This window comes from Pelodiscus sinensis, chromosome 8 (genome assembly GCF_049634645.1).
Source record: "Pelodiscus sinensis isolate JC-2024 chromosome 8, ASM4963464v1, whole genome shotgun sequence".
Taxonomy (NCBI): Eukaryota; Metazoa; Chordata; order Testudines; family Trionychidae; genus Pelodiscus; species Pelodiscus sinensis.
In genome coordinates, this window is record NC_134718.1 from 53070000 (window position 1) to 53094006 (window position 24007).

General features: G+C 42.4%; 1 protein-coding gene across 1 annotated transcript in view; it reads right to left on the minus strand.

The window, feature by feature from the left end:
• The window catches only part of FANK1 (fibronectin type III and ankyrin repeat domains 1), an 84970-nt gene extending 68031 nt beyond the window's left edge, over positions 1-16939 (minus strand). Inside the window, exons 1-2 of the mRNA XM_075935286.1 lie at positions 16741-16939; positions 889-1066 (exon numbers count right to left, since the gene is read on the minus strand). Coding sequence (XP_075791401.1) covers positions 889-1066; positions 16741-16756 — 194 coding nt within the window. The 5' untranslated portion in view covers positions 16757-16939. The remainder of the gene's footprint in view (positions 1-888; positions 1067-16740) is intronic.
• Between the last annotated feature and the right edge of the window lie 7068 nt (positions 16940-24007).

Sequence of the window (24007 nt, forward strand, 5' to 3'; positions counted from 1 at the left end):
ACCCAAGATCACTTTTTAAGTCTCAGAATAGGTGAAGATCTACTGCCCCGCCCCTTCCTTGAAGCTCCGCCTACATTACATGAGGAAATCTAATGTAAATGTACTGCGCAGGTGCGCAGTTCAGAGAGGGCTCAAGAGCTACTCTTAGAGCCCCTGAGATCTACCGGTAGATCGCAATCTACAGGTTGGTGACCACGGGTCTAGACAGTATTTGGTCCTGCCGTGAGGGCAGGGGACTGGACTCGACCTCTCGAGGTCCCTTCCAGTCCTAGTATTCTATGATTCTATGATTCGGGATATTAAAGATATCCCGAAATAGCTACCCTGCGTCTTTTGAACGCATCCGCTATTTTGAAATATAGTGGACGTGCTATTTCACTATCCTTGTAAACCTCATTCTATGAGGCATAAGAGATGGCTCAAAATAGTGCTTTATTTTGAAATTTGGCACTGTATAGACTTGAAATTAGCTACACAATTTGCGTAACACAAACTGTATATCTTATTTTGAGTTTCAGGTGCTGTGTAGATGCACCCTAACAGTGACCAAGGAAGTGAATGGAAATTAACAGGCACATCAGTGTTATTTGGTTGTCTTAGGTATGCATCCCTCAGGATCAAAGCAGGATGGAGCAGGAAAACAACATATAACCTATAATTGTTGTAAAAAAGGAGTAAGTAGTGTTTCTTCAAAAACTGTGCATATGCTAAGTAATTTAATTATTTCGAAATAAATTTATTTTAAAAATTGAATTAAAAATAATGTAGCAGTTTTCAGAAGAAAAACAATACTGCCATCATAAAAAAGTTTATAATTTCATCACTTTTCATCTTCAAAATGCTTAGCATGGCTTAACTAAGATAAAACTTCATTTACATTGCACTTACGAATAAATGGTACCATAAGTATGTAATTTGGGGTCCTCTTCTTCAATAGATATCTTTAGCCATTGTTCTTGGGGTCTTTTTCTTTGTTCTGTAGTTTCCACATTCCAAGAGAGCTGAATGCTGTGATGGGTCACCTCACCTACAACTGGAGGGTTTGGTTTGGGGATAGTAAGTTTTCCTAAAAAAAAAAAGTATTTCAAAATGTTATTTCTATAACATAAAATGTAAAAAGATTTTCATATATGTGAAACTCCATTTTCAATGTTCATTTATTAGTTTTTTTATTCCTATTTTGATTAAGAGCTTGCATTTTTAAAATATTTTTGATGGATATCATATTTACCCATGAGCACACTCTCATGTATACAGAAGGGCATTCTTTTAAATTTTGCATCCCTTTATCTTGCTAGTATATTTTAGCTCACAATTTGACAAGAAAACACTACACATTTACTGTGCAAAGATTAATTTAAAAATATAGGCTATGTCTAGACTGCACTGTTTTTCCAGGATACTGGAGGTATCCTGAAAAAGTAATGCCTCGTCCAATTTTCAAAAAAACTTCAAAAGAATCAGATGCGCTCTTTTGCCATCCTTGTAAACCTCATGTTATGAGGAATAGGGGATGTGTCGAAAGAGCACTTTTTTCTGAAATGTGACACTTTGTAGATGCTCCAAATTTCGGAAAAGCCTCTTTCAACAATAAAGCGGAAAAAACCACGAAATTTGCATACCGCAAATTGCATTTCTTTTTCCGACTTACCATTGCAATGTAGACCTAGCCATAATGCTGTGTTAGTTCGGGGGGCACATATATATAATTTTCAATGTGTAGCAAATATGTTTTAAGTGCACTACATTTTGTACATGAAAAGAAATCCAAGAAAGAGAGTTTTTAATAACATCCAAAATGCTACAAGTTTTGGAACACAAAGCTACAGTTTATCAATAGTGAAGTATCCCAAGTCACAGAACAAAAAGTCTAGGAATAAAAACATAATAACGGCTAAATTAGGCTAAGATTTCAGAAGTTACATACAGTTAGTCAATATAATGCTCATTTAAATTAATCAATGAATGCTTGCACCCTGTCTTCATGCCATGGTGACAAGATAATGTCTTATGAGGCTATGCACAGAGGACCAAATTGCAGCCCTGCAGCTATCCCCCCGTGAGTACCAGCTCCTGTCTGCTCCCGATCCCAGCCTCTGTGGGAGCAGAGGGGTGGGGAAAGCAACTCTGCAGGAGCCAATGTGCATGGGGAGCCAGCTTGAAAACTGGCTTCCTGCATGTACCGGCTCCCACCTGCCCCCCTGTCACCTTTCGCGCTGCTGCCTCTCTATCAGTGGTAGCAGCATGGAGGCTGAGGGCAGGTGGCTCTGTGGGATCTGGTGCTTGTGGGAAGCTAATTTCAAAGCTGTCTCCTCACAGCATCAGCTGCTGCCTCCCCTCGCCCTCCATTTTGGTGCCTCTGATACAGAGGCAGGAAGCAGGGGAATGTATACAGCCGACTACACATTGACATCCCTACTCAGGAGTCACTGCTGTTGCAGCAGGTATGGACTCTGAGGACTCTAAAAACAACAGAGGAGGTTTCTCATCACATTTGTGGAAAGAGGTTTTATTCTTGCTACTTTCTGATCCTCAAATCTAAGGGAAGAATGGGTACATCTACACTGTGGTGCTATTTTGGAATACTTCCAGTTTCCCAAAATAGCTATTCATCTCGACAGTGCATCCATTCTTTTAAAATATCTTTCAAAATAATGGGTGCGCTATTCCGACAGCCCTGTAAACCTCATTCCACAAGGATTAAAGGACATTTCAAAATAGCAGTTTATTTCAAAATTACAAAATAAGCTATTTTGAAATACATTCAAAATAAGGTACACAATTTGTGTAGCTTATTTCAAGCTAAGGGTGCAGTATAGACACACTCTCAACAAATACTTCAAGTATATAAGATTCCATATCATTACCTGTGAGCAGCACAGGGTAGCAAGGGACTCCCCAGGACGGGGGGCCAAGAGCGAACTGGCTGCTAGCCCCACCTCCAGGGACTATTGAATAGTCACGTAACTACTAAAATTTAATGCAGTTATATGATTATTCAATTACATAGTATCTAACATCCGTACACCTGAGAGGGGTGCCTGAAGAGGGAGAGCGTAGAGGGATGGAAGCAGGGAATGGGTAGGAACAGAATGGCATAACCCAATCACACGATGCTTAGGACCCATTTGTCCATAGTTATTGTCTCCCAAACACCATAGAAGTCGTACAACCTGCTCCCAAATAGCTTGCGAATGAATACAGGCAGTCCCCGGGTTACATGGATCCAACTTACATCGGATCCCTACTTACAAACGGGGTGAGGCAACCCCGCACTAGCTGCTTCCCCCCAGCAGACCAGGGAAACGCGAAGCTAGCGCGCGCCCCCCTCCCCCCCCCAGCAGACCAGGGAGACGCGCTTTTCTCAGCAGACACCTCAGCTTGAGAATAAAGGACTGAGGGAAGTGAGGTGTGGGAGAATAAAACTGAGCTCTGGAGAAATGTTTAGCTAGAGTTTCCCCTACAATATGTACCAGTTCCGACTTACATACAAATTCAACTTAAGAACAAACCTACAGTCCCTATCTTGTACGTAACCCGGGGACTGCCTGTATAACACTGGCAACTGCAGGGATGCTCTTGAAATGCCTATCAGACTACCAAGCTGAAGCAACAAGAGGAGGGTGGGCCTTTTGACTAAAACTTGACAAAAAAGATTTCTTTCTGTGTGATTTGTGCCCTTTTCTTAGGAAATCTTATTTCCATCATTTACCCTGTGAAGCAGCATCCTTGAGGACACTATTGTTGTTGCTCATCAGAGTACAGTTTCTTTGTGACCTTTGCATAAATCCCCAATGAGCATAATGTGGTCTGGGAGTCCTTGAAAGAATGTAATGTCTCCTCAGATTCCCAAATAAATAGCAAGCAATCAAATGACAATTCCTCTATGCTTCTCTGGATTTCAAGTGCTATGCAAGAGTTTTATGACCATGATGAGATTCCTCTCATTGTTACAGGTCAGGCCAAGAGCCCAGATGAAGCATCTGCTATAACTAGGACTGACTAAAAGGATGTATTGGCTACAAAAAAGGCTTTCTATAACAAAGGCCATGCATTTTTCTCTAGGGGATTTTGACAACTTGTTCACAACTTTGGATGTGGTATCCCAGTTCACAAAATCCCATTTCAATAACAGCTTGCTGGCTTGCAATACACATCTGCAAAGAGGAAGTCAGATAGAGCATCCTTCCCATTACATCTAGCCTTATCATAGAATCATAGAATCATAGGACTGGAAGGGACCTCGAGAGGTCATCGAGTCCAGCCCCCTGCCCTCAAGGCAGGATCAAGCTCCGTCTACACCATCCCTGACAGATGTCTATCTAACCTGTTCTTAAATATCTCCAGAGAGGGAGATTCCACCACCTCCCTTGGCAATTTATTCCAATATTTGACCACCCTGACAGTTAGGAATTTTTTCCTAATGTCCAATCTAAACCTCCCCTGCTGCACTTTAAGCCCATTACTCCTTGTCCTGTCCTCAGAAACCAAGAGGAACAAATTTTCTCCTTCCTCCTTGTGACACCCTTTTAGATATGTGACACCCTTTTATGAGCTCCTTTTCTTCAGGTGCAGATTTATATCTTCCCTTGCTTGCTTGTTCATGTGCCACTGTAATAACCAAAGAATTTGGAGATGTATGAGAGGAAAAAAAAGACTCAAACCCCTGCACTGGCACATAGTACACTTTGTTGTAGGTTTTATCAAGTGGGTGATTTTTACAAACTCTCTACTCAGCGGCTGTAACTATGTAACTATGGTCAAGTGGGTAACAATTTGCTTTCATTTTCTCCAGGAAAAACTTAAAAAACAACAAATAGTCTGGTAGCACTTTAATTACTAACAAAACATGTAGATGATATGTGCTTCCGTGGGCACAGACCACTTCTTCAGATGACTCTAGAGTTATCACCAATTAATTGGTACAGAGTAAAAATCCAAAGTCCAAAATTAAAAAAAATTAACTCAAAAAGGAATGTGAGTTAAGATATAAAGGATGGATAAGCAAACATACAGAGACCTAAGGGGATATGTTAAGAGACTGACATCCCAGAAATTCAATATATATTCAGTGTTTAACCAGCATGTCAAGAAGATTGTCACCACTCCTATATCAAAGCATCACCAGTTGTGGTTTCTTTAATACTTGGGACTGTGCTGTCCTGGGATAGGGTTGCCAGATGGTTTCAACAAAAATACCGGACACACTTGACGTTACATCACAATCTACATTACATCTTATTTAGAAAATACCAGACATTTATATTTTCACAATTTGTTTCCCGAACAAGAAGCTCAAATACAGGGCTGTCTGGTTCGAAACCGGACACCTGGCAACCCTCTCCTGGGATGCCAGTTTTAATCTAATCTGTTTTAAAATTAATATATAATCAAAAGAAACCCAATCTGTAATTAGATATATTACAAGCCAGTAAAAGTTATGGAGGGGAGGGGAACAAGCAATTCTTCCCCATAAGCACAATTACTATTTCCCTAACTTATAAGCAAATGTTAAAAAAAGGTAGCTTGGCACCTTCATCAAACAGAACAGAATAATAAAGAAAAGGCCACCATCTCTTGACTAAAACTGGAATCTCTTACATTTTCACCAGCCTCTATTCAGCTATTCATTACAACTCTAAGAATCTGAGAAGAGCCTAGAAAAAGTTTGACATTCTGAAAGACAATTCATCTCCTCTCACTTCTGAAAGGAACCATCCCAATCCAGAAGAGCTATACCTATTTTTAAATTATGAACATTTAAAACAATTCTTTTAAAATAAATAAATCAATCAAGTAGCAACTTCGAGAGAACACTCTCCATTGATGCTGGACATTCCATGTAAACTTTCACATTGGTCCTGGTATTGTCATTGGTAACTAACAAAAGCAATTGTATTACTTATTTTTCACTGCCCAAAAGAACATTTTCCGGGCCTCATTTATCTCTAGGTATGAGAGCAAGTGATACTACAGTTTTACTGGATGGATTTTTAGTAAAAAAAAAAAAAACTCAACCCAGACAAACAGCAACACATAGGGGTCTTTTACACCATCTTCTGAGAAATCTATATTGAGTAAGCAACGCAGCCAGAAACAGGATTTGTAATATGCATGATGAGTATTGATTTGTGTAATGCTTATCACTACCATAGATAAAAGTATAATCTATAACAGTTAATCTCCATATATTGATTTACTTTGTGCTCTATTTAATACCTAATGATGCGTTTTTCTCTCTTTCCCTCTCCTCCTTCCTCCATATACATATAAAACACACACACACAGCTATGCATATAAATATATATATTTCCAATACAAATATAAAAAAAAACAATATCACAATGTAAATATAGCAAATTCTGTTTTCCATACTGTTAGTCAAAAAACTAAAACTCAGCAAAGTAGGTGGAAAGCAAAATAGGTCAATATTCATCAGCATCCCACTTAAATACTTAAATGAAGTGGTCAGATTTTCAACAGAGCTCAGCCTAGACAGCTCCCACTGGTCTTTAGCTACTGCTAGTAGGCCAACAAATACACTAACTGAAACTCACTCTCAGTGACAAAAATAAAGGTGGCTGCAATTTCTGAGAGCAAATAATAAGCAATAAAGTTTCTTTCACTGGACCTAGTGATAGATTTGCAGTAGTATCCTGATTAATATCTCTGTTTTCAATCAAAGCTGAGCTCTGACCGTAACTTAAAGTAACATAGGGTATGTCTACACTACCACCCTAGTTCGAACTAGGGTGGTAATGTAGGCAACCGAAGTTGCAAATAAAGCCCGGGATTTGAATTTCCCGGGCTTCATTTGCAGAAAGCCGGGCGCCGCCATTTTTAAATGTCCGCTAGTGCGGACTCCGTGCTGCGCAGCTACACGCGGCACGGACTAGGTAGTTCCGGACTAGGCTTCCTAGTCCGAACTACCGTTACTCCTCGTGAAACTAGGAAGCCTAGTCCGAACTACCTAGTCCGTGCCGCGTGTAGCCGCGCAGCACAGAGTCCGCACTAGCGGACATTTAAAAATGGCGGCGCCCGGCTTTATGCAAATGAAGCCCGGGAAATTCAAATCCCGGGCTTCATTTGCAACTCCGGTTGCCTACATTACCACCCTAGTTCGAACTAGGGTGGTAGTGTAGACATACCCTATGTTACTTTAAGTTACGATCAGAGGAAGCTGTATACTGAATGTGGTGGTCCTAGTCCTTACTGCTTAAGAGGAGTTCTTGAACAAACAGACAAACTCTCTCAAATATATAACAGATTGTAAGCAATTTGGGGCAGGGATCATCTTTTTGCTCTGTCTGTACAGTACCTATACAGCCAAATTATGGCCTGCCAAGACACCATATCCAGCCTGCGGGCACAGTGGGGAGCCCCAGGCAGGCTCCTGACTTGCCTCGCCCCACTCACACTCCACTCAGAAAAGCGGTTGCCGGGCCATTTTTCTTTCCATACTATGAGCCCAGAAGGGGAAGAGGGAAAGAGAGGCTTCAGTCACTGCCCCAATCACCAGCACAATACCATTGGCCAATTTCTGGCCAGAAAACAGCCAATGGGAGTTGCCTGTTTGAATAAGACAGACAGACACAAAGTACCACACCCTCTCTCCTCTGGCTCGTGCTAATTCATACACACACACACACACACACACACACACACTGGGCCCTGCAGCCTGTGCAAAGGTAGGCAGGGCAGGTAGGCAGACTCTTGAGAAATGTTCTGGGCTGCTGGCCGGGAGTCACCCAGGTAAGTCTCCTCACCAGAGTCTGCGTCTGGCACACCAGCCCCTCCCTTCCTCAATCCTCTGCCCCCTCCTGAACCCATATCCACTCCCAGACATAGCAGCCCAATCCCCTGCCCCAGATAACAATCCCCTCATGCCCTAGGTAACAACCCAAACTCCTCTACCTCCAATCCCCTGCCCTACGTCACAACCCCTTCCTTTACTAGGTCACAACCCAAACCCCTGGATGCCAGTCCGGTGCCCCAGGTCACAATCACCTTCTTCACCCAAACCCCACATTCCTTTCTACACTCAAATGCCTTATCCCGACTCCCTTCTGCACCCAACCTCCATCCCAGACCCCACACTTCTTCCATCAATATCATAAAAAAGTGCAGCCCTCAACCACTTTACAAATTCTTGGAGTGGGCCCCCATAAAAAATTATTGCCTACCTCTAGCCTAGAACAATAGTATGATGGTCCAAGATTAGGGCATCTAGGAGCTAGAGTAATATGAACTAAAAAAACCATGACAATCATCACTCAATTCTGCATGATTATTCTGTTCAAATAGGCCTACCAAAGGTGATGCTGGTCAAGGTTAAGATGAACTGGGAACAAATAAACTACATGATATCATGAGCTTTCATGGGCACAGCCCACTTCTTCAGATGACCACAAAAGCTCATGATACCATCTACATGTTTTGTTAGTCTATAAAGTGCCACCAGAGCATTTCTTGTTTTTTTCTGTAACAGACTAACTCTGCTATACCCTGAAGCTACAGAAACTTAAGTGAGACTTTTCCAGGCCACAAGCAGAAATTCTCCTACTGTAAATAAACTAAAATTAAAAAATCCACTCCACATAGAAGTTTTCTTAAATTCTCAGAAAAAAAAAATAATTCTCTCCATTTCCTCAGACACATACTGTGAAAAAAAAAGACTTTATGAAACACTATTTTCTAGGGAGAACTGTACTAGCAAGCATCAGATCATTCTTTCAAAAGATTTTGTTTTAAATCTGTCGGCCAGAATCTAAAATTACTCACCTTTGTCTCTTGCTGCAAATTAAATGCTGGAGTTTACTTTAACTTCTCTGGAGACAGTTGAAAATCATGAACAATCTAAAATAAAATAGACCTGAGCCTCCCTTTTGGTGAAAATCTTTTTAATTGTTTAAACCAAATACTTTAGCAGAATTACTCAGCATATACAAATTTCCTTGCTTTATAACAGCAGTTATTCCTCCTTTGAAAAATCTGATATATAAATCAGGAACAGAAAAACAAGATGGAAAAAAATCAAGACTAAGGGACTAGACTTTCATATACTTATGACTGGTATAGAAAAGGTGAATAAGGAAAAGTTATTTACTTATTCCCATAGTATAAGAACTAGGGGGTCACCAAATAAAATTAATATGCAGCAGGTTTAAAACAAACAAAAGGAAGTTTTTCTTCACTCAGCACACAGTCAACCTATGGAACTCTTTGCCAGAGGATACTGTGAAGGCTAGAACTTTAATAGGGTTCAAAAAAAGAGCTAGATAGATTCATGGTTAGGTTCATCAATGGCGATTAGCCAGGATGGGTAGGAATGGTGTCCCTAGCTTCTGTTTCTCTGGAAGTGGGAGACAGGGGAGGGATCACATGAGGATTACCTGTTGTGATCCCTCCCTCTGGGGTATCTGATATTGGCCACTGTCGGCAGACAGGATACTGGGCTAGATGGACCTTTGGTCTGACCCAATATGGCTGTTCTTATGTTGGCAAATTTCTGCCATCCTTACCCAAGTTCATTTCAATGGAACTTTTGCAGAGTACACATTGCAAAGGTGCAAAGATATTCAAATTAAAGTTTAGTCTCAAAATATTATAAATACAAACATATAGGCTGTGTCTTCATTGGCATCCCTTTCCGGAAAAGGGATGCTAATGAGACACTTCGGAATTGCAAATCCGCAGGGGATTTAAATATCCCCCGCGGCATTTGCATTTACATGGCTGCCGCTTTTTTCCGGCTCAGGGTTTTTGCCGGAGAAAAGCGCCAATCTAGACTCGATTCTCCGGAAAATAAGCACTTTTCCGGAAGATCCCTTATTCCTGCTTTCAAGTAGGAATAAGGGATCCTCCGGAAAAGGGCTTATTTTCTGGAGAATCGCGTCTAGACTGGCGCTTTTCTCCGGCATATCCCCAAGCTGGAAAAAAGCGGCAGCCATGTAAATGCAAATGCTGTGGGGGATATTTAAATCCTCCGCGGATTTGCAATTCCGAAGTGTCTCATTAGCATCCCTTTTCCAGAAAGGGATGCCAGTGTAGACACAGTCATACAGGAAAACTATTTTAGAACAGAAAACTATTCCCTTAGTTTAAAAAAAATTATGTATAATGGAATAAAAGGTCTGAAATTGCAGGGACTGAAGGTATTGTTGCCCACTAAAGATAAGTGTTTTCGACCCAAGAGGAAAACAGCTTTATACATATAGTAAAAACGTTATTTTTGGGACAAACATGCTGTTTCAGCTTGCTACTGTGCAAAAATTATAAAAACTGTGCAAGAAAAAATTAAAAATTCTACATACAGTATTTTCAAATTCTGTAAAATGTTGCATATTTTGTCAAAATAACACACTATAAAATCACACCAATTTCAATGATTTTTAGTCATTTATTTCAAAATACCTGCCAATGTATTGACAATGAAAGTTACAGGAAGTGTTTTTGACAAATAGATTCCTTTGTAATCATGTTAATAAATAACGCTGATTAAAAATTCATTTAAACTACAATACAGAACTATGTTTCCTGAACTCTTCAGAAGCAATGCAAAAGCTTGGACGAACTAAGGGAAAGGGAAGTAACTGATGGGAAAGAGCCTGGCTATGCATTTGGATGTTTGTTGAGTATGGATGGGAAAAGTATGGAACAGAATTGGGAGGGGGGGATTATTGGAGAACTTCCCCTGTGCAGATCCTGGCTGACTCGTGGATTCTCCCATTCACTCAGGCACATGTGCCACGTCCCCATTAGGGATGCAAAATGCTGTTTAAATAAACAGGGCAAGTTGGAGGGGGGGTTGGAGCACCCCTCCACCCTATCTCCACCACAGAGATGGGGGTCTGCTCAAGCCAGGCTTGAATACCCCTGCCTGCGGTGTACTCAGGGCAAGCCCACCTCAGACCTGGACTTCTCCAGCTGGGTTGGAACCCCCCCGCTCCGAGTCATGTGGGGGACTGCTAACCAGTTAACAGTAGCATGTAAGCCTCACCTGTTTAGGGTGAGTCTTACCAGTTAACCAATTAAAAAGTCAATATCAGAGTCCTAATTAGTCAACTTATGAACTCTTTGTTTCTTCCAGTAGGTTTTCAATTGATACCTCTCTGATTCAAAGGTAGCTTCCATTGCTATACAGAGATCTTCTACTGTTTAATGACCCCAAATGGTTTCAACAGTAGACTTGCAAGAGAATGGAGATTGTCTTCTCTGAACTTAGTAACAAAGGTAGTCCACGAGCCTCACTATATAGATCTGTCCCTTCTTGGTACATACTTTCCAAAGCCAATAATAATGGTCGTAGTAATTTTAAGACAACAGGCAAGGTCACTCATGAGAAAGCCAGCAGGTTTTCTCAAGTTGGACTAATATGAACTTCTGACCTAATGTAACTTCTGTATTTTCCAAGACGTTCAGTCCTTTTGTACTCTTGCTGAAAAAGAGTATAATGACATTATATTTATAGCTTTCAAAATGCCTTTTGAAGATGCCTCTTTGTACTTGTGCTAGTTGGAGTTAAGGACTTATGCATTGTTTCTATGAGCAAAGCTTATACTCCACTGGCTGTGTCTAGACTGCATCCCTTTTCCGTAAAAGGGATGCAAATTAGACACATCGCAATTGCAAATGAAGTGGGGATTTAAATCCCCCCCGCTTCATTTGCATAAACATGGCTGCCGCTTTTTTCCGGCTCAGAGCTTTGCTGGAAAAAAGCGCCAGTCTAGACGGGGATCTTTCGGAAAATAAAGCCTTTTCCGAAAGATCCCTTATTCCTCTTAAAATAAGGAATAAGGGATCTTTTGGAAAAGGCTTTATTTTCCGAAAGATCCCCGTCTGGACTGGCGCTTTTTTCCGGCAAAGCTCCGAGACGAAAAAAGCGGCAGCCATGTTTATGCAAATGAAGCAGGGGGGATTTAAATCCCCGCTTCATTTGCAATTGTGATGTGTCTAATTTGCATCCCTTTTACGGAAAAGGGATGCAGTCTAGACACAGCCCCACTACGTCTTCCAGAGAAGTTTGCAGCTCCATCAAATTCACAAGCAACCAACTGTATTTGTTTCAATTGACAATGATTTAACACTTTTAAAATATGGTTGTCAGATATGCAACTGATGTGTCTTCTATAACTGAACATCTAGAAATTAACCTATTGACCTACCTCTGGGTATGTCTACACTGCCCTCCTAGTTCGAACTAGGAGGGTAATGTAGGCATACCGCACTTGCAAATGAAGCCCGGGATTTGAATTTCCCGGACTTCATTTGCATAAGCGGGGAGCTGCCATTTTTAAAACCCCGCTGGTTCGAACCCCGTGTAGCCGCGCTGCACGGGGTTCGAACCAGCGGGGTTTTAAAAATGGCGGCTCCCCGCTTATGCAAATGAAGCCCGGGAAATTCAAATCCCGGGCTTCATTTGCAAGTGCGGTATGCCTACATTACCCCGCTAGTTTGAACTAGCGGGGTAGTGTAGACATACCCTCTGATATTAAGATAACATATACAGTGGCTTAATACTTCACAGCCAGGTTCACTGAAGCATTCTTCAGCCATATATTCACATTTTATGAATGTGGTGATAGAGTTCTTTGCTTTTCCAACTGCTGAGTCTTTCACTGTTGCTCTACATGCTTTTATGGCTTGCGGGTGGGATAGCTCAGTAGTCTGAGCATTAGCTTACTAAATGCTGGGTTATGAGCTCAATATTTGAGGGGGCCATTTAGGGATCTGGGGTAAATCTGTCAGGGATGGTACTTGGTCCTGCTGTGAGGACAGGGGACTGTTGATGACCTCTTAAGGTCCCCTCTAGCTCCATGAGATTGATATCAATATATGGAGATATACCTGTCAGTTGAGTTTCTTGCAGAAAGATAGTGAGAATTCACTGATGTTGGTCAGAACCATTGTCCCAATTTCAGGAATAACAAATGGCAATGTATTTAACATTAGCCTCCAGTTTGTAGCATGTTGTATCTCTTATAAAGAGAAAATATGATGTGACAGCTATGTTTATTCACATAAATTGTGTTGTGTCTCTAGCATACTTAGCAGTCTCACTAATTACTTCTAAATTTTGATCTGACAATGAGTGACTTATAAGGTTTTCTGCATGTCACTGCAGTCCAGAGGATTTGTGTTTTGCAGCCTTTTCACATAGTTTCTCAGCATTAGCTTTGCTGATCAGTCTGGCAAACCAAGCTTCTCCACTTTTGCTATATAGATCCACAGTATGCTCACAGTTTGAATACTGCATTCACTTCTGGTCAATGCATCTAAAAAAGATATACTGGAGTTGCAAAAACTGCTGAGAAGGGAAACCTGGGAAGGGGATTTGATGGAGTGGAGGTGTGGCACTCCCTGGTTTCAGCACCTTGCCTGCAGGACAGCACCTGGTTCCCTGCCCCACCTCAACCAGGGCAGCTCCCCCTCAACTCCCCACCCCACTTGAGCCAGGGCAGGTCCTCCCAGCTCCCGCTGCCCCCCTCTACCCCAGTGCTCTCAGGCACCAAGTCATACCTTCCCCTGCAGCTAGGAACAATGCTGGCTCAGGTTTGCCCAGTCCTCTGGCCAGGCCATGAAGTACAGAAGAACAGCTCAGCTCTCATCCCCCGGCTGATCCCACTGGGACAGAGCTCTGCCTGCAGAGCAGGGACCCCCGAATCCTAACTCCAGTGTCTGTAATAAGGTTTATTTATTGTAACAGTTGCTCGCATATGGCAGCCAGACGTTGCTCCAAACAGAGAGTAGGTTAGTGACCCATGGGCCAAGTGTGTCACTTGCCAGGAGTGCAGGGAGCCTGGCCAGTGGGTTCAGGCAGACTCAGCAGGATCTAGCCCACCGGCACCTGAATGATGGACTCCAGTGGCCTCATGGCACTCTCCCATGGGTATGAGTGCACGGTGCACACAGAGGGTGTGAGGTGTCAATGGAGCAGCAGGGACACAGCCGTGGGGTCCTTCATGGGCAAGATGGCAGCCAGGTCTGCTTTTGCCTCCTGCACCAGGCCAACCTGAGTGTACATCTACCATCACAACAGGACAGGTAATGCTAGCATTAATAACAAAAATACTATTGACGTAATGCTCAAATATATTTTGAAGTATTTTCATTTTATTAAATGGTATTTATTTATTTATACATTGCTCCTCATTAAACAGGTAAGGCATAGGTTATAGGTAGTTGGCCTGCGCTCCAGGAGACAGAAACTTAGAAAAGCATTATTCTTACACTACCCTACAGACATTTGCAAACAAGTAATCTTTTTTTTCCTCACAAATATTTCCACGCTAACAATGCAACATATTATTTACTGACATACTCAGTTAGCAGCAGCTATGACAAGCAAACAATTAAATATATAGATACGAAAAGTAGGGATTTTAAAGATCAGTTGACCAGTCGACTATCTGATAAGCAAATAATCGCTGGAGAGTCGACATGCTAGTTGACTAATTTGTTCCCCCTCCCTTGCTGCCTCTATCTGATCCGGGATCTCCCTGGCTCCGTGCGGTGCTGCTGCTTTGAAATGCGGCTATGGCATTTCAAAACAGCAGCACCACTTGAAGCCCGGGATCAGCTGGGGACTCCCCCGCTGACCCCGGGCTCCACATGGCGGTGCCCCTTTGAAACACTGCAGCCGCATTTCAAAGGAGGCAGCTCCGTCCTATCAACTAACTGAATAATCGATGCAAAAATGCATCAACTATTCAATTAGTCAATTACGCAATACTTAACATCCTTAATCAAAATCAGTCAAAAACACAACAGGTCATTTTTTAAGAAGCTCTGAGAGGATTGTGGTTTGCTGAGGCCTTCAGTAATACTGGTGATATTATTCACAATGGGTAGTCACCATAAAAATCTATCAGTTACAAAATTACAGGCAACCTTTAAACATGAGCAATAAAATTTGTGTGTATTTTATTACCACCTTCCATAAACTCTGTTCATCTGAAAACATACACAAGTTTTTGTGTTATAAAAACTCTCTTGAAGTTACTAGTTTGGTTTGACGCAAATTGACTATTTTCGGCCAAGCACAGAGCAAAGGCGACTTTAACATTTTTCCTGCTCCTTGCAACACATGGCCAGAAGAGCGGGTTAGTGGGGTTGTGAAACTATCTGCCAAATCTAACTTTCCACTGACTTTTCCATCCAGAATGAAGATATATGTATGGCATCACTGCACTATTATTTATCAGCTCAGGTTTTCAACTGACATTATAATATTTAAGTGGTATATCTGACTTCTATGAGTGATGAAACTTTCCTTTTATTTATCTTAAATCATTGAACAATGAAGAGGCCAAATCCTGTTGTTACATCCAGAAATCATTGCACTCAACACTTTGGCCATGATCCTGCAAAGACGTAGTAATGTGTTTAAAGCTAGGCATATGTTTATTTCCACTGACTTCAATAATATGGGGCTTCTCACATGCCCAGGGCAAGGACTTCTTCACTCCGCTGGCTCTCTCGAGACCTTCGAGGGGCAGTGCGCGCTGTCCGGGGTCCTCTGCTCGGTGTCCCAATCCGGTTCCCTTGTTTTAGCCCTTTGACCCTCACACCCGTCCCTGTTTTCCTTTTATTTGTCCCAAGTAATTACAGGCAGTCCCCGGGTTACATGGATCCGACTTACATCGGATCCCTACTTACAAACGGGGTGAGGCAACCCCGCACTAGCTGCTTTCCCCCAGCAGACCAGGGAGACGCGAAGCTAGCGCCCCCCCCCCCCCAGCAGACCAGGGAGATGCGGAGCGGCTTTTCTCAGCAGACACCTCAGCTTGAGAATAAAGGACTGAGGGAAGTGAGGTGTGGGAGAATAAAACTGAGCTCTGGAGAAATGTTTGGCTAGAGTTTCCCCTACAATATGTACCAGTTCCAACTTACATACAAATTCAACTTAAGAACAAACCTACAGTCCCTATCTTGTACGTAACCCGGGGACTGCCTGTACTTGGTTTCCTGGGCTCAGTGGACCCTCCCCATAGGCTGGGGGAGGTCCTTTAGATGTGGACGGGCTAACGCCTGCCCACCTCCCAGATTCCAATAGGCAAGGACTTCTTCACAAGACTGAGGGCACAGTTTCCCCTAGGGAACTAAGGCTGTGTCTAGACTGCAGGGTTTTTTCGAAAAAAGTAGCCTTTTTTCGAAAAAACTTCACCTGAATCTTGACTACAGTCGCGTTCTTTCGAAATTAAATAGAAAGAAAGCGGCTTTTCTTTCGACGGGGGTACTCCTCATTTCATGAGGAAGAACGCCTTTTTTCGAAAGTGCTCTTTCGAAAAAAAGGCATTCTTGAATGCAAACAGGGCTTTTTCGAAAGAGAGCATCCAGACTTGCCTGGGTGCTCTCTTTCGAAAAAGCGGCTCACTTTTTCGAAAGAAGAGGTTGCAGTCTAGACGTAGCCAAAGTGTGCAACTGGTTCTACACACTATTCATTGCTAATGCCTGGATTAACTGCCAGACTTTGCAAAATCTGGGTGTATGTCTAATGATTTAGTTAATAAAGGTTATGCCTAAAAGTAACAGAAAATTAAAGGTGTGGGAGTAATAGGTCAGACCCATTCGATTATATTAATTATTTCGTGCCGTTATAAAATATGCTCATGCACTCCCAGCCGTCCCACTGCTTCCCCTCTGTCAGCTCCCCAGCCATCCCACTGCCTCAGCCCCTTCCCCGGCGACCCCCCCTTGCACGCGCTGTTGTCCCGCCTCTGCCCCTCGGGGCTCCCTCACCCTTGCTCGCCTCCATGGCGTTCGGAGCCGCCCTTCACCTCTGGGCGGAGCCCGGCGTCCCGTCCCCAGGGCAACTCGGAGGCGGAGCTAGTGGGCCACAGCTAGATTGGCCCAGCGGACTCCTCAAACGTGGACGGGGCACGGCGCCGCCCTCCCACCGGGGGTTGCGCCGCTGCTGGGACAGAGGGAAAACAACAACCTGCTCAACTCCGGGTATTCCTCCGCCTGAGGCTTCTAGAGCCGAACTTCAAAAGCCCACGCACCAGTGTGTATCCATGCGCCCGGCGGGCCCCCTTTCTTCTCTCCCCCCCCAGCCATCAACCAACAGTGCCCTAGGTCCGAGGCTCATCCCTCCCAGCCAGGTCCCCTTCCCCTACCCTGATTGTGGTTGCGAAGTGTTTCAAGGCCTCTGGCCAACCCTGTATCCCTCCACTCGCAGGGTTACAGAGCGAGGGGCCCAGTAGGTAACACCTGTGGGGTGGGGGATCTCAGCGGGCATGGGGTGGGGGTGGCTCCTTGTGGAGTGAGTCACTGGCCTTGGTGCAAAGGGCTCGTTAGGTTCCTGGGGAAAGCTAAGCAGAGGCTATGGCAGGCAGGGGGTTGTTGCCAGAAAAATACGCAGTTCCTAAGGGCTGCAGTGGTTTATGGTGAAAGATACTAAAGGTTGAAGGGATTCCGTGGCAGAGGGGAAGCAGGGGATTGGCGGAGAGATGGGCAGTGGTGGGTGATGCTAGAACAGGGTATTTCTCAGATGCGGCCACTGAGGGCTTTTCTTGCTCCCACAGCTTCTGCTAGTGACTGGGAGGTGGAGAAAGCAACTGCTCAGCCCTCCCTCTCTGAAGCCACAGTTTTACAAACTCCAGAGGAGCAAGCAGCAGGTGTGAGTTCCCTACCTTCCTGGGGGCAGCAGGGCTCAGGCTTTTGGCTTCGGCCCTGGGGTAGCAGACCGTAGACACCATCAATGGAGCTTCAGGCTCCAGTTGCAGACACTGGCCCCAACTAGCCCAGGCTCACTACCCTCATTTACCCCTGGCCCGCACTGCCAGCCTACCCACCTTTCCATCCAGGGTTTAATTTGTCCTCCATGTTGTTGAGGCTGAGTAAGTCTGCTGTGGTATTTGTATGTTTGCTAGTATTGTTTTTCATGGCCTCTCAGCTAGGTAGCAAATTTGCTTTTGTGAAGTGATATAACACAAATACCACTTTTTGCAGCAACAGATGTATTAGCTAGCAAGTATAATTTATTAAAAAGCAAAAACAGCTAACAAGATATAACAACATGCAAAGTACTTTATTTGTGTTTCTATTCTGTGTAGTCTAGTTAAGAATAAAGACAGTTACATTATTTTTATTTGAGTTTTCAACCAAGAAACCCCTTACATGTCCAAATCATTTAATTCATTTATGTATGTGTATATTATTTTTCCTAAAGTTGATATACATATTTTAGGAAAAATTGTTAGAGTGAAAGCGGGTGGCCACACTCTGAGGCAAAAATTTATTGCAAGAACCCCTGTGCCAGAAGGATAGCTGGCATAGAGGAAATAACCATGTCTCCTACCAGAGGAATATATCTGCTTTGAGTGAGGTGGCCTAGGTGGAACCTAAGAATCTGTGATGAACAAAGGGGACATAATGGCTCCCGGCAGAGGGATATGTACTGAATGAGGTGGTGTCTTGTAGTTCTAGTGCAATGTTCTGTGGTAGGTCAGAAGCGCATCATAGTTCCTGGCAGAGGAATGGCTGTATCTATAAAGAAAGCTAATTTTTTTCCCCCCCATGTCTGACCATTTTGGATTAAGAAAGTGTGTGCATGCCACAATATAATGTGAATCAAACCAAATTTTAATGAGGTATAAGATGCATTTTTATTTAAACAAAAGTATTTAAGAGAGGAAGAAGAATGGGAGGCTGTTGAATTTGTTAGGAGGTGACAGAACTGAGCAATTCCTAAAATTTGGATCTTTAATAGATAACACCTCAAAAAATGATCAAACAGATTTTTCTAAAACAAGTCTGGAAGACATCTTAAGCAATTTGAAAAAGAGGATTTTGTTGTACTTCGAGAAGAGCTCTGTATGTACTCAAAGTTGCTTTTTAATTTCATTGGGTGACCATTAGTTCTTGTGTTGCTTATTCATTTTCTCCATACCAATCTGGATTTTATAGACCTCTTTCATATTCCCCCGTTAGCTGTCTCTTGTCCAAGCTGAAAAGTCAGTTTTTTAAAACTCTTCTCATATGGAAGCTGTTCCATACTCCTAATCATTTTAATTGCCCTTCTCTGTACCCTCTCCAACTCAGTATATGTATGTGTATATATTATTTATTATTTAGATGGTACAACCAGAACTGCACACAGTATTCAAGATGAGAGCATACCATGGAATTATATAATAAAAGTGGAGAAGTTTTGTTTGCTAGCCAATGCAGGCAACCTATGTAAAGAGGCTACAAAGCACCAGTCCTTTAGACTGCATCAACATGCAGAAAGCCTTATAAGCCAATGACTGTCAAAGCCAATTTTAGAAGTACTTAAAAGGCTGTTAAAAATGCTGGAGGCACAGTTTATTTCAACACACATGGCTGTCACATCATACTTTCTCTTTAAGCAAGAGATACTATATCTACAAACTAGAGGCCAATGTTAAATGTATTGTCATTTGTTAATCCTAAAGTTAGACATTGCTTCCAACCAAGATGATCAAATACTGCAAGAAACTCAACTGATTGGTTAGAAACATATAGTTAAACAGTGAAAGTCTCACACCACATTCAGAAAATGTGCCCAAAATGGCCAATGAATGCATCGTTGCAAAGGGGTATCAAGCATTAAGACACTGAATATGTTATGTTGCTATCAATGATAGGTAGGTTAATTACTAGATAGTCAGGTTAAATAGAACACATCAACTGTATCTCTGACAACCCACACCATAGAAGAGAGTTAAATCATTGTCAATTAAACCCCAAACAGATAGCTGCTTGTGCATGTGATGGAGTTTCAAACTTTTCTGGAAGACATAGTGGAGTATAAACTTTGCTCAGAGAAAAGCATAACTCTAATCTCTCCTACTGCAGAGGCTATATATATTCCAACTAAGGATGTTAAATATTGGTTAATTTACTAGTTGATTAAATTTCCATCAACTAGTCGATAGGCACTTCCGCATTCCTCCTTTGAAATGTACAAGAGCCCCCGAGGAATGTGGAACTCCACGTGCAGCCCAGGACCAGATGGAAGTACTGCTGACTTGGGGCTGCACGCAGGCATGCCAGTTTTGAAATGTAGAAGAGTCCCCAGCTGGGGGCTATTGTGCATTTCAAAGTGGAAGCGCCCTCAAGGACCCCGGGCTCCATATTGTGCTGCCAATTTGAAATGCCATGCAGAGCCCAGGGAATCCCCAGCTGACCCCGGGCTCTGCGCTCCGCGCGTAATTTCAGCAGAGCCAGGGCTCAGCTATGTGGCATTGCTGCTTTGAAGTACCCTCTTTCCCCTTCCCCCCCATATAATAGAGGCAGCAAGGGGAGGGGGAATCGACTAGTCAACTCAACTATCTGATAAGCATTTGCTTATCAGATAGTCGACTAGTCTTTAACATCCTTAACTCCAACTAGTACAAGTACAAAGTGTTGAATCTTCAAAGGGCATTTAAAAAGCTATACATTTAATGTCTTCATTATACTCTTTCAACAAGAGTGCAAAAGGATTCAATGTTTTGGAAAATACAGAAGGCACATTGTCAAAAGTTCATTAGTTCAACTTGGGAAAAACTTGCTGGCTTTCTCATGAGTGATCCTTGGCTGTTGTCTTAAAATTACTGGAACCATTATTATTGGCTTTGGAAAGTATGTACCAAGAAGGGACAGATCTATATAGTGAAGTTCATGGACTACTTTTGTTACTAAGTTCAGAGAAGACAATCGCCATTCTCTTGCAAGTCTATTATTGAAACCAGCTGGGTCAATTAAACAGTAGAGGATCTTTGTAGAGCAATGGAAGCTGCTCTTGGATCAGAGAAGTAGCCATTGAAAACTTACTGGAAGAAACCAAGACTTCAGTTCAGAAGTTGACTAATTAGAACTCTGATATTGACTCCTTAATGAAGAGGACAAAAGGTGTTTGCCAAGCCATATGAAAAAGTAAAGTACCCAGATTGGATTCTTACAGCTCTATAACATCTGTCACATGTAGTAGACAAATGTGTCTAAGTTTTATGTGTGTGATCATTTAGAAACATGTTAGAGCTAATAAAATCATCATGAAGCATTTTTCTTTTTTACTTTGGTGTCCTACCACCCACCTTCATCCTAACAGTCTCACCTTCCCCTCCCCTGTATTTTTGAGCACACACACGAGGGATGTTAAATTGCAAGTAATCAGCTAATCAAGTAGTCAATGGAATTTCCTTCGACTGCTTGGATAAACTTAAACAAAAATGGTCTGGTAGCACTTTATAGACCAACAAAACATGTACGTGGTATCATGAGCTTTCGTGGGCACAGCCCACTTCTTCAGATGACAGGAGTTTTGAGTTTAGACTATGCAGACCCAAAAATTAGTCTACTTGATTAGTCAATGGGGGGAACTGCAGAGCCGCAGCTAGGAGCTAATCACACTGCAGCTCTGCCTTTTAAATGTTTGTGGTGTTTTCCCAAATTAATGCTGAGTTATTTTCCTCCTTTTATTAATTTTTTTTGCTACACTCAGGCTTTGTGCTTGTGAGAGGGGAAGTATTGCCTCTTAGAGGTGCCCAGGAGTGGTATGTAATTGCTCCAGGTTACTGGGTAGGAGTTCACACTTGTTTAGTAGCATATTGTTGAAAAGGAACCCCTACATACTGAAACTGGCCCTGATTGCTGCCAGCTGTGACTGTGAAGGGTTACAGTAACGATAGTCACACCTATAACTTTCTATTCAGTCATGATGCAGACATGTGTGATGGTTAGACTTGGCATACACTTTGCCTAATCATTCTCAGCTGATCTCAGAGCCATAGACAACAGTGCAATGAAACAAACCAACTATTATTAATTATCTGACATCAGTAAATAGGCTGGTAAAATACAGAAAGTAATTGGCTTGTGTTTAAAATACCTTTTGGCTGAACCATCTTAGCTGTATTTTAGTTTTTAGGATTTTTTGAAATATATATTGCTACCGTAGAGTTAGAGCCTTCTTTACTCTCAGACTCAACATAAAATGCTTTGAGCAACTTGGTCAAGTAGCTGCATAGAGGCACTACATTAATTTTCCTATCAGCTTAGATGGTATGAACCCCATTTATGAGAACCCTAACCAATTTATGGGCGCAGATGTGGCTTAATGGGTTGTCAGCATCAGCAAAGTTGAAGGGTGCCACATGTAGGTCATCCAAGGAGAGTTAGTGGCAGTGCTCTAATTTGTAAATGCTGATTTTTCTACATTAGTTGAGTTGCAGCCGCTGGCTGAAAGCAGCATGATGGTCTCTTCACAGCTCCAATGTTTTCCTAGCTTGGGAGAGTGAGTGATGAGACAGTTTGAAATAAGAAGAGGTTTTAATTGCACATTTTATGGTAGCTAAAAATCCCCCCGAGCCAAACCGTCTGCCTGCTGTAGTGACAGAGTGCTGTGTTCAGATGCTGGGCTGAGCCATTGTTTATAGAATGAGTTGTGAAGGAACACTTGCAAATAAATTCTATCCTGGTGTTTCAGTAGCAGATTTACCAGGCCATTAAGATCTCTAGCATAAACCCTTTGGCTACATCTACACTACAAGTTTTTTCGGCAGAAAATATGCTAAAGTCGCGACATCATTAGCATATTTTCTGCCATTTCTTTTTGTGCAAGGGGTTTTTGCGCATAAGGATCTTGTGCAAAATGGAAGCGGCTACACTGCTTCTTTTTGCGCAAAACCTCTTGCTCAAAAAGAAATGGCAGAAAATACGCTAATTATGTCACAACTTATGCCAATGAGCATATTTTCTGCTGAAAAAAAACTTATAATGTAGATGTAGCCTTTGACATGGAGATTAACTTGTCCCATAGCAAGAAACTGATTGAGCAAAACTGCGGAGACATAGATCAAAAAATCCCTACAAGCATAGACAGTTCATTCAGACATGTTCTTTGTCAAGGCCCAGGCTAGTTATGTTAGAAGTAAGAATGGTGTGACAAGGTGCTGGACAAGGAGTTGCTGATTTAGCCCTCTGTTGTGCCAGCTCTTATTTAGGGGAAAAAAATAAAGCTGGCTGGAAACAACCTGGCCCTAATTGGGGGAGCAGAGACAATTGCCATCTAATTACCCTGGGGCTGTATAAAAGCTTCCTGGAAGGAAACCAAGGCAGACACAGAAAGAAAGGGAAAAGGTGGGGGACTAGGAACAGGGAGGTAGTGTTTCCCTCCATGTCCCTTCCTCCTAACGAAGGTGAAATGCCAACTCTTCATAGTGGAAACTATGGTGGGAACAAGCTTGTGAATAACTTGCACTAGTGAATACTAACCCTGCAGTCTCAGAGTGACTGTGTGGTCCTAGTAGAGGCAAGAGCTAAGGGGGCCTTGTCATGCTGTGTTATGTGTGGCATTACTATTATTCTATCCTTATTTTTGTGCTACTCTTGGAGAGGTGCTAACTTCAAAGCTAGGCACCCTAGCAAGCAGTTGATGCTCTCCATTGCCCAGTTATGAAGGCAGACACAATCACATGGTGTCCCCTGCTGATTCTTTTGTTCTGTTTGTGCATACCTGTGTCCTTAGAAGATCAATAGTTTGTGTATGGTTGTTTGCTATAAAAATGTCTAGGAATGTCTGTGTAATTTTAATTAAGACCTCCAAAAAACAGTTCATAAAAAAAAACCCCAGATGCTTTAACATTGGACAGCAGCCAAGTTGTATGCAAGACCTGAGTACGTTTCTTCATTGCCTATAGCAGTTGAAGTGACATTATCCAACACCTTCAAAGCAAGAAGCACAGATATGCTGATAAACATTTACTTTTAACAGCAAGTATTTCAGGATTTATCTGACGCAAGACATAGAAGCTGAAAAAGTTTTTGCCAGTGAGGGATGTTTGCTTACCATTCAGTGCAGCACAGACACAGTTCTGGTTTAGCAACTGTACATCAAAATTAATTAGGAAATGGTACCAACATTTTTCATTGTTCGCACAAAATCTGAGGCAATCATTGGCAACATCTTAGCCCCTTTATCCAGTGACGTACAGCTTGAATTAGGAAAAAAAGTTTGTTACACTTATTGTGGATGTGTCAAACAGGAGCAAAAACTATT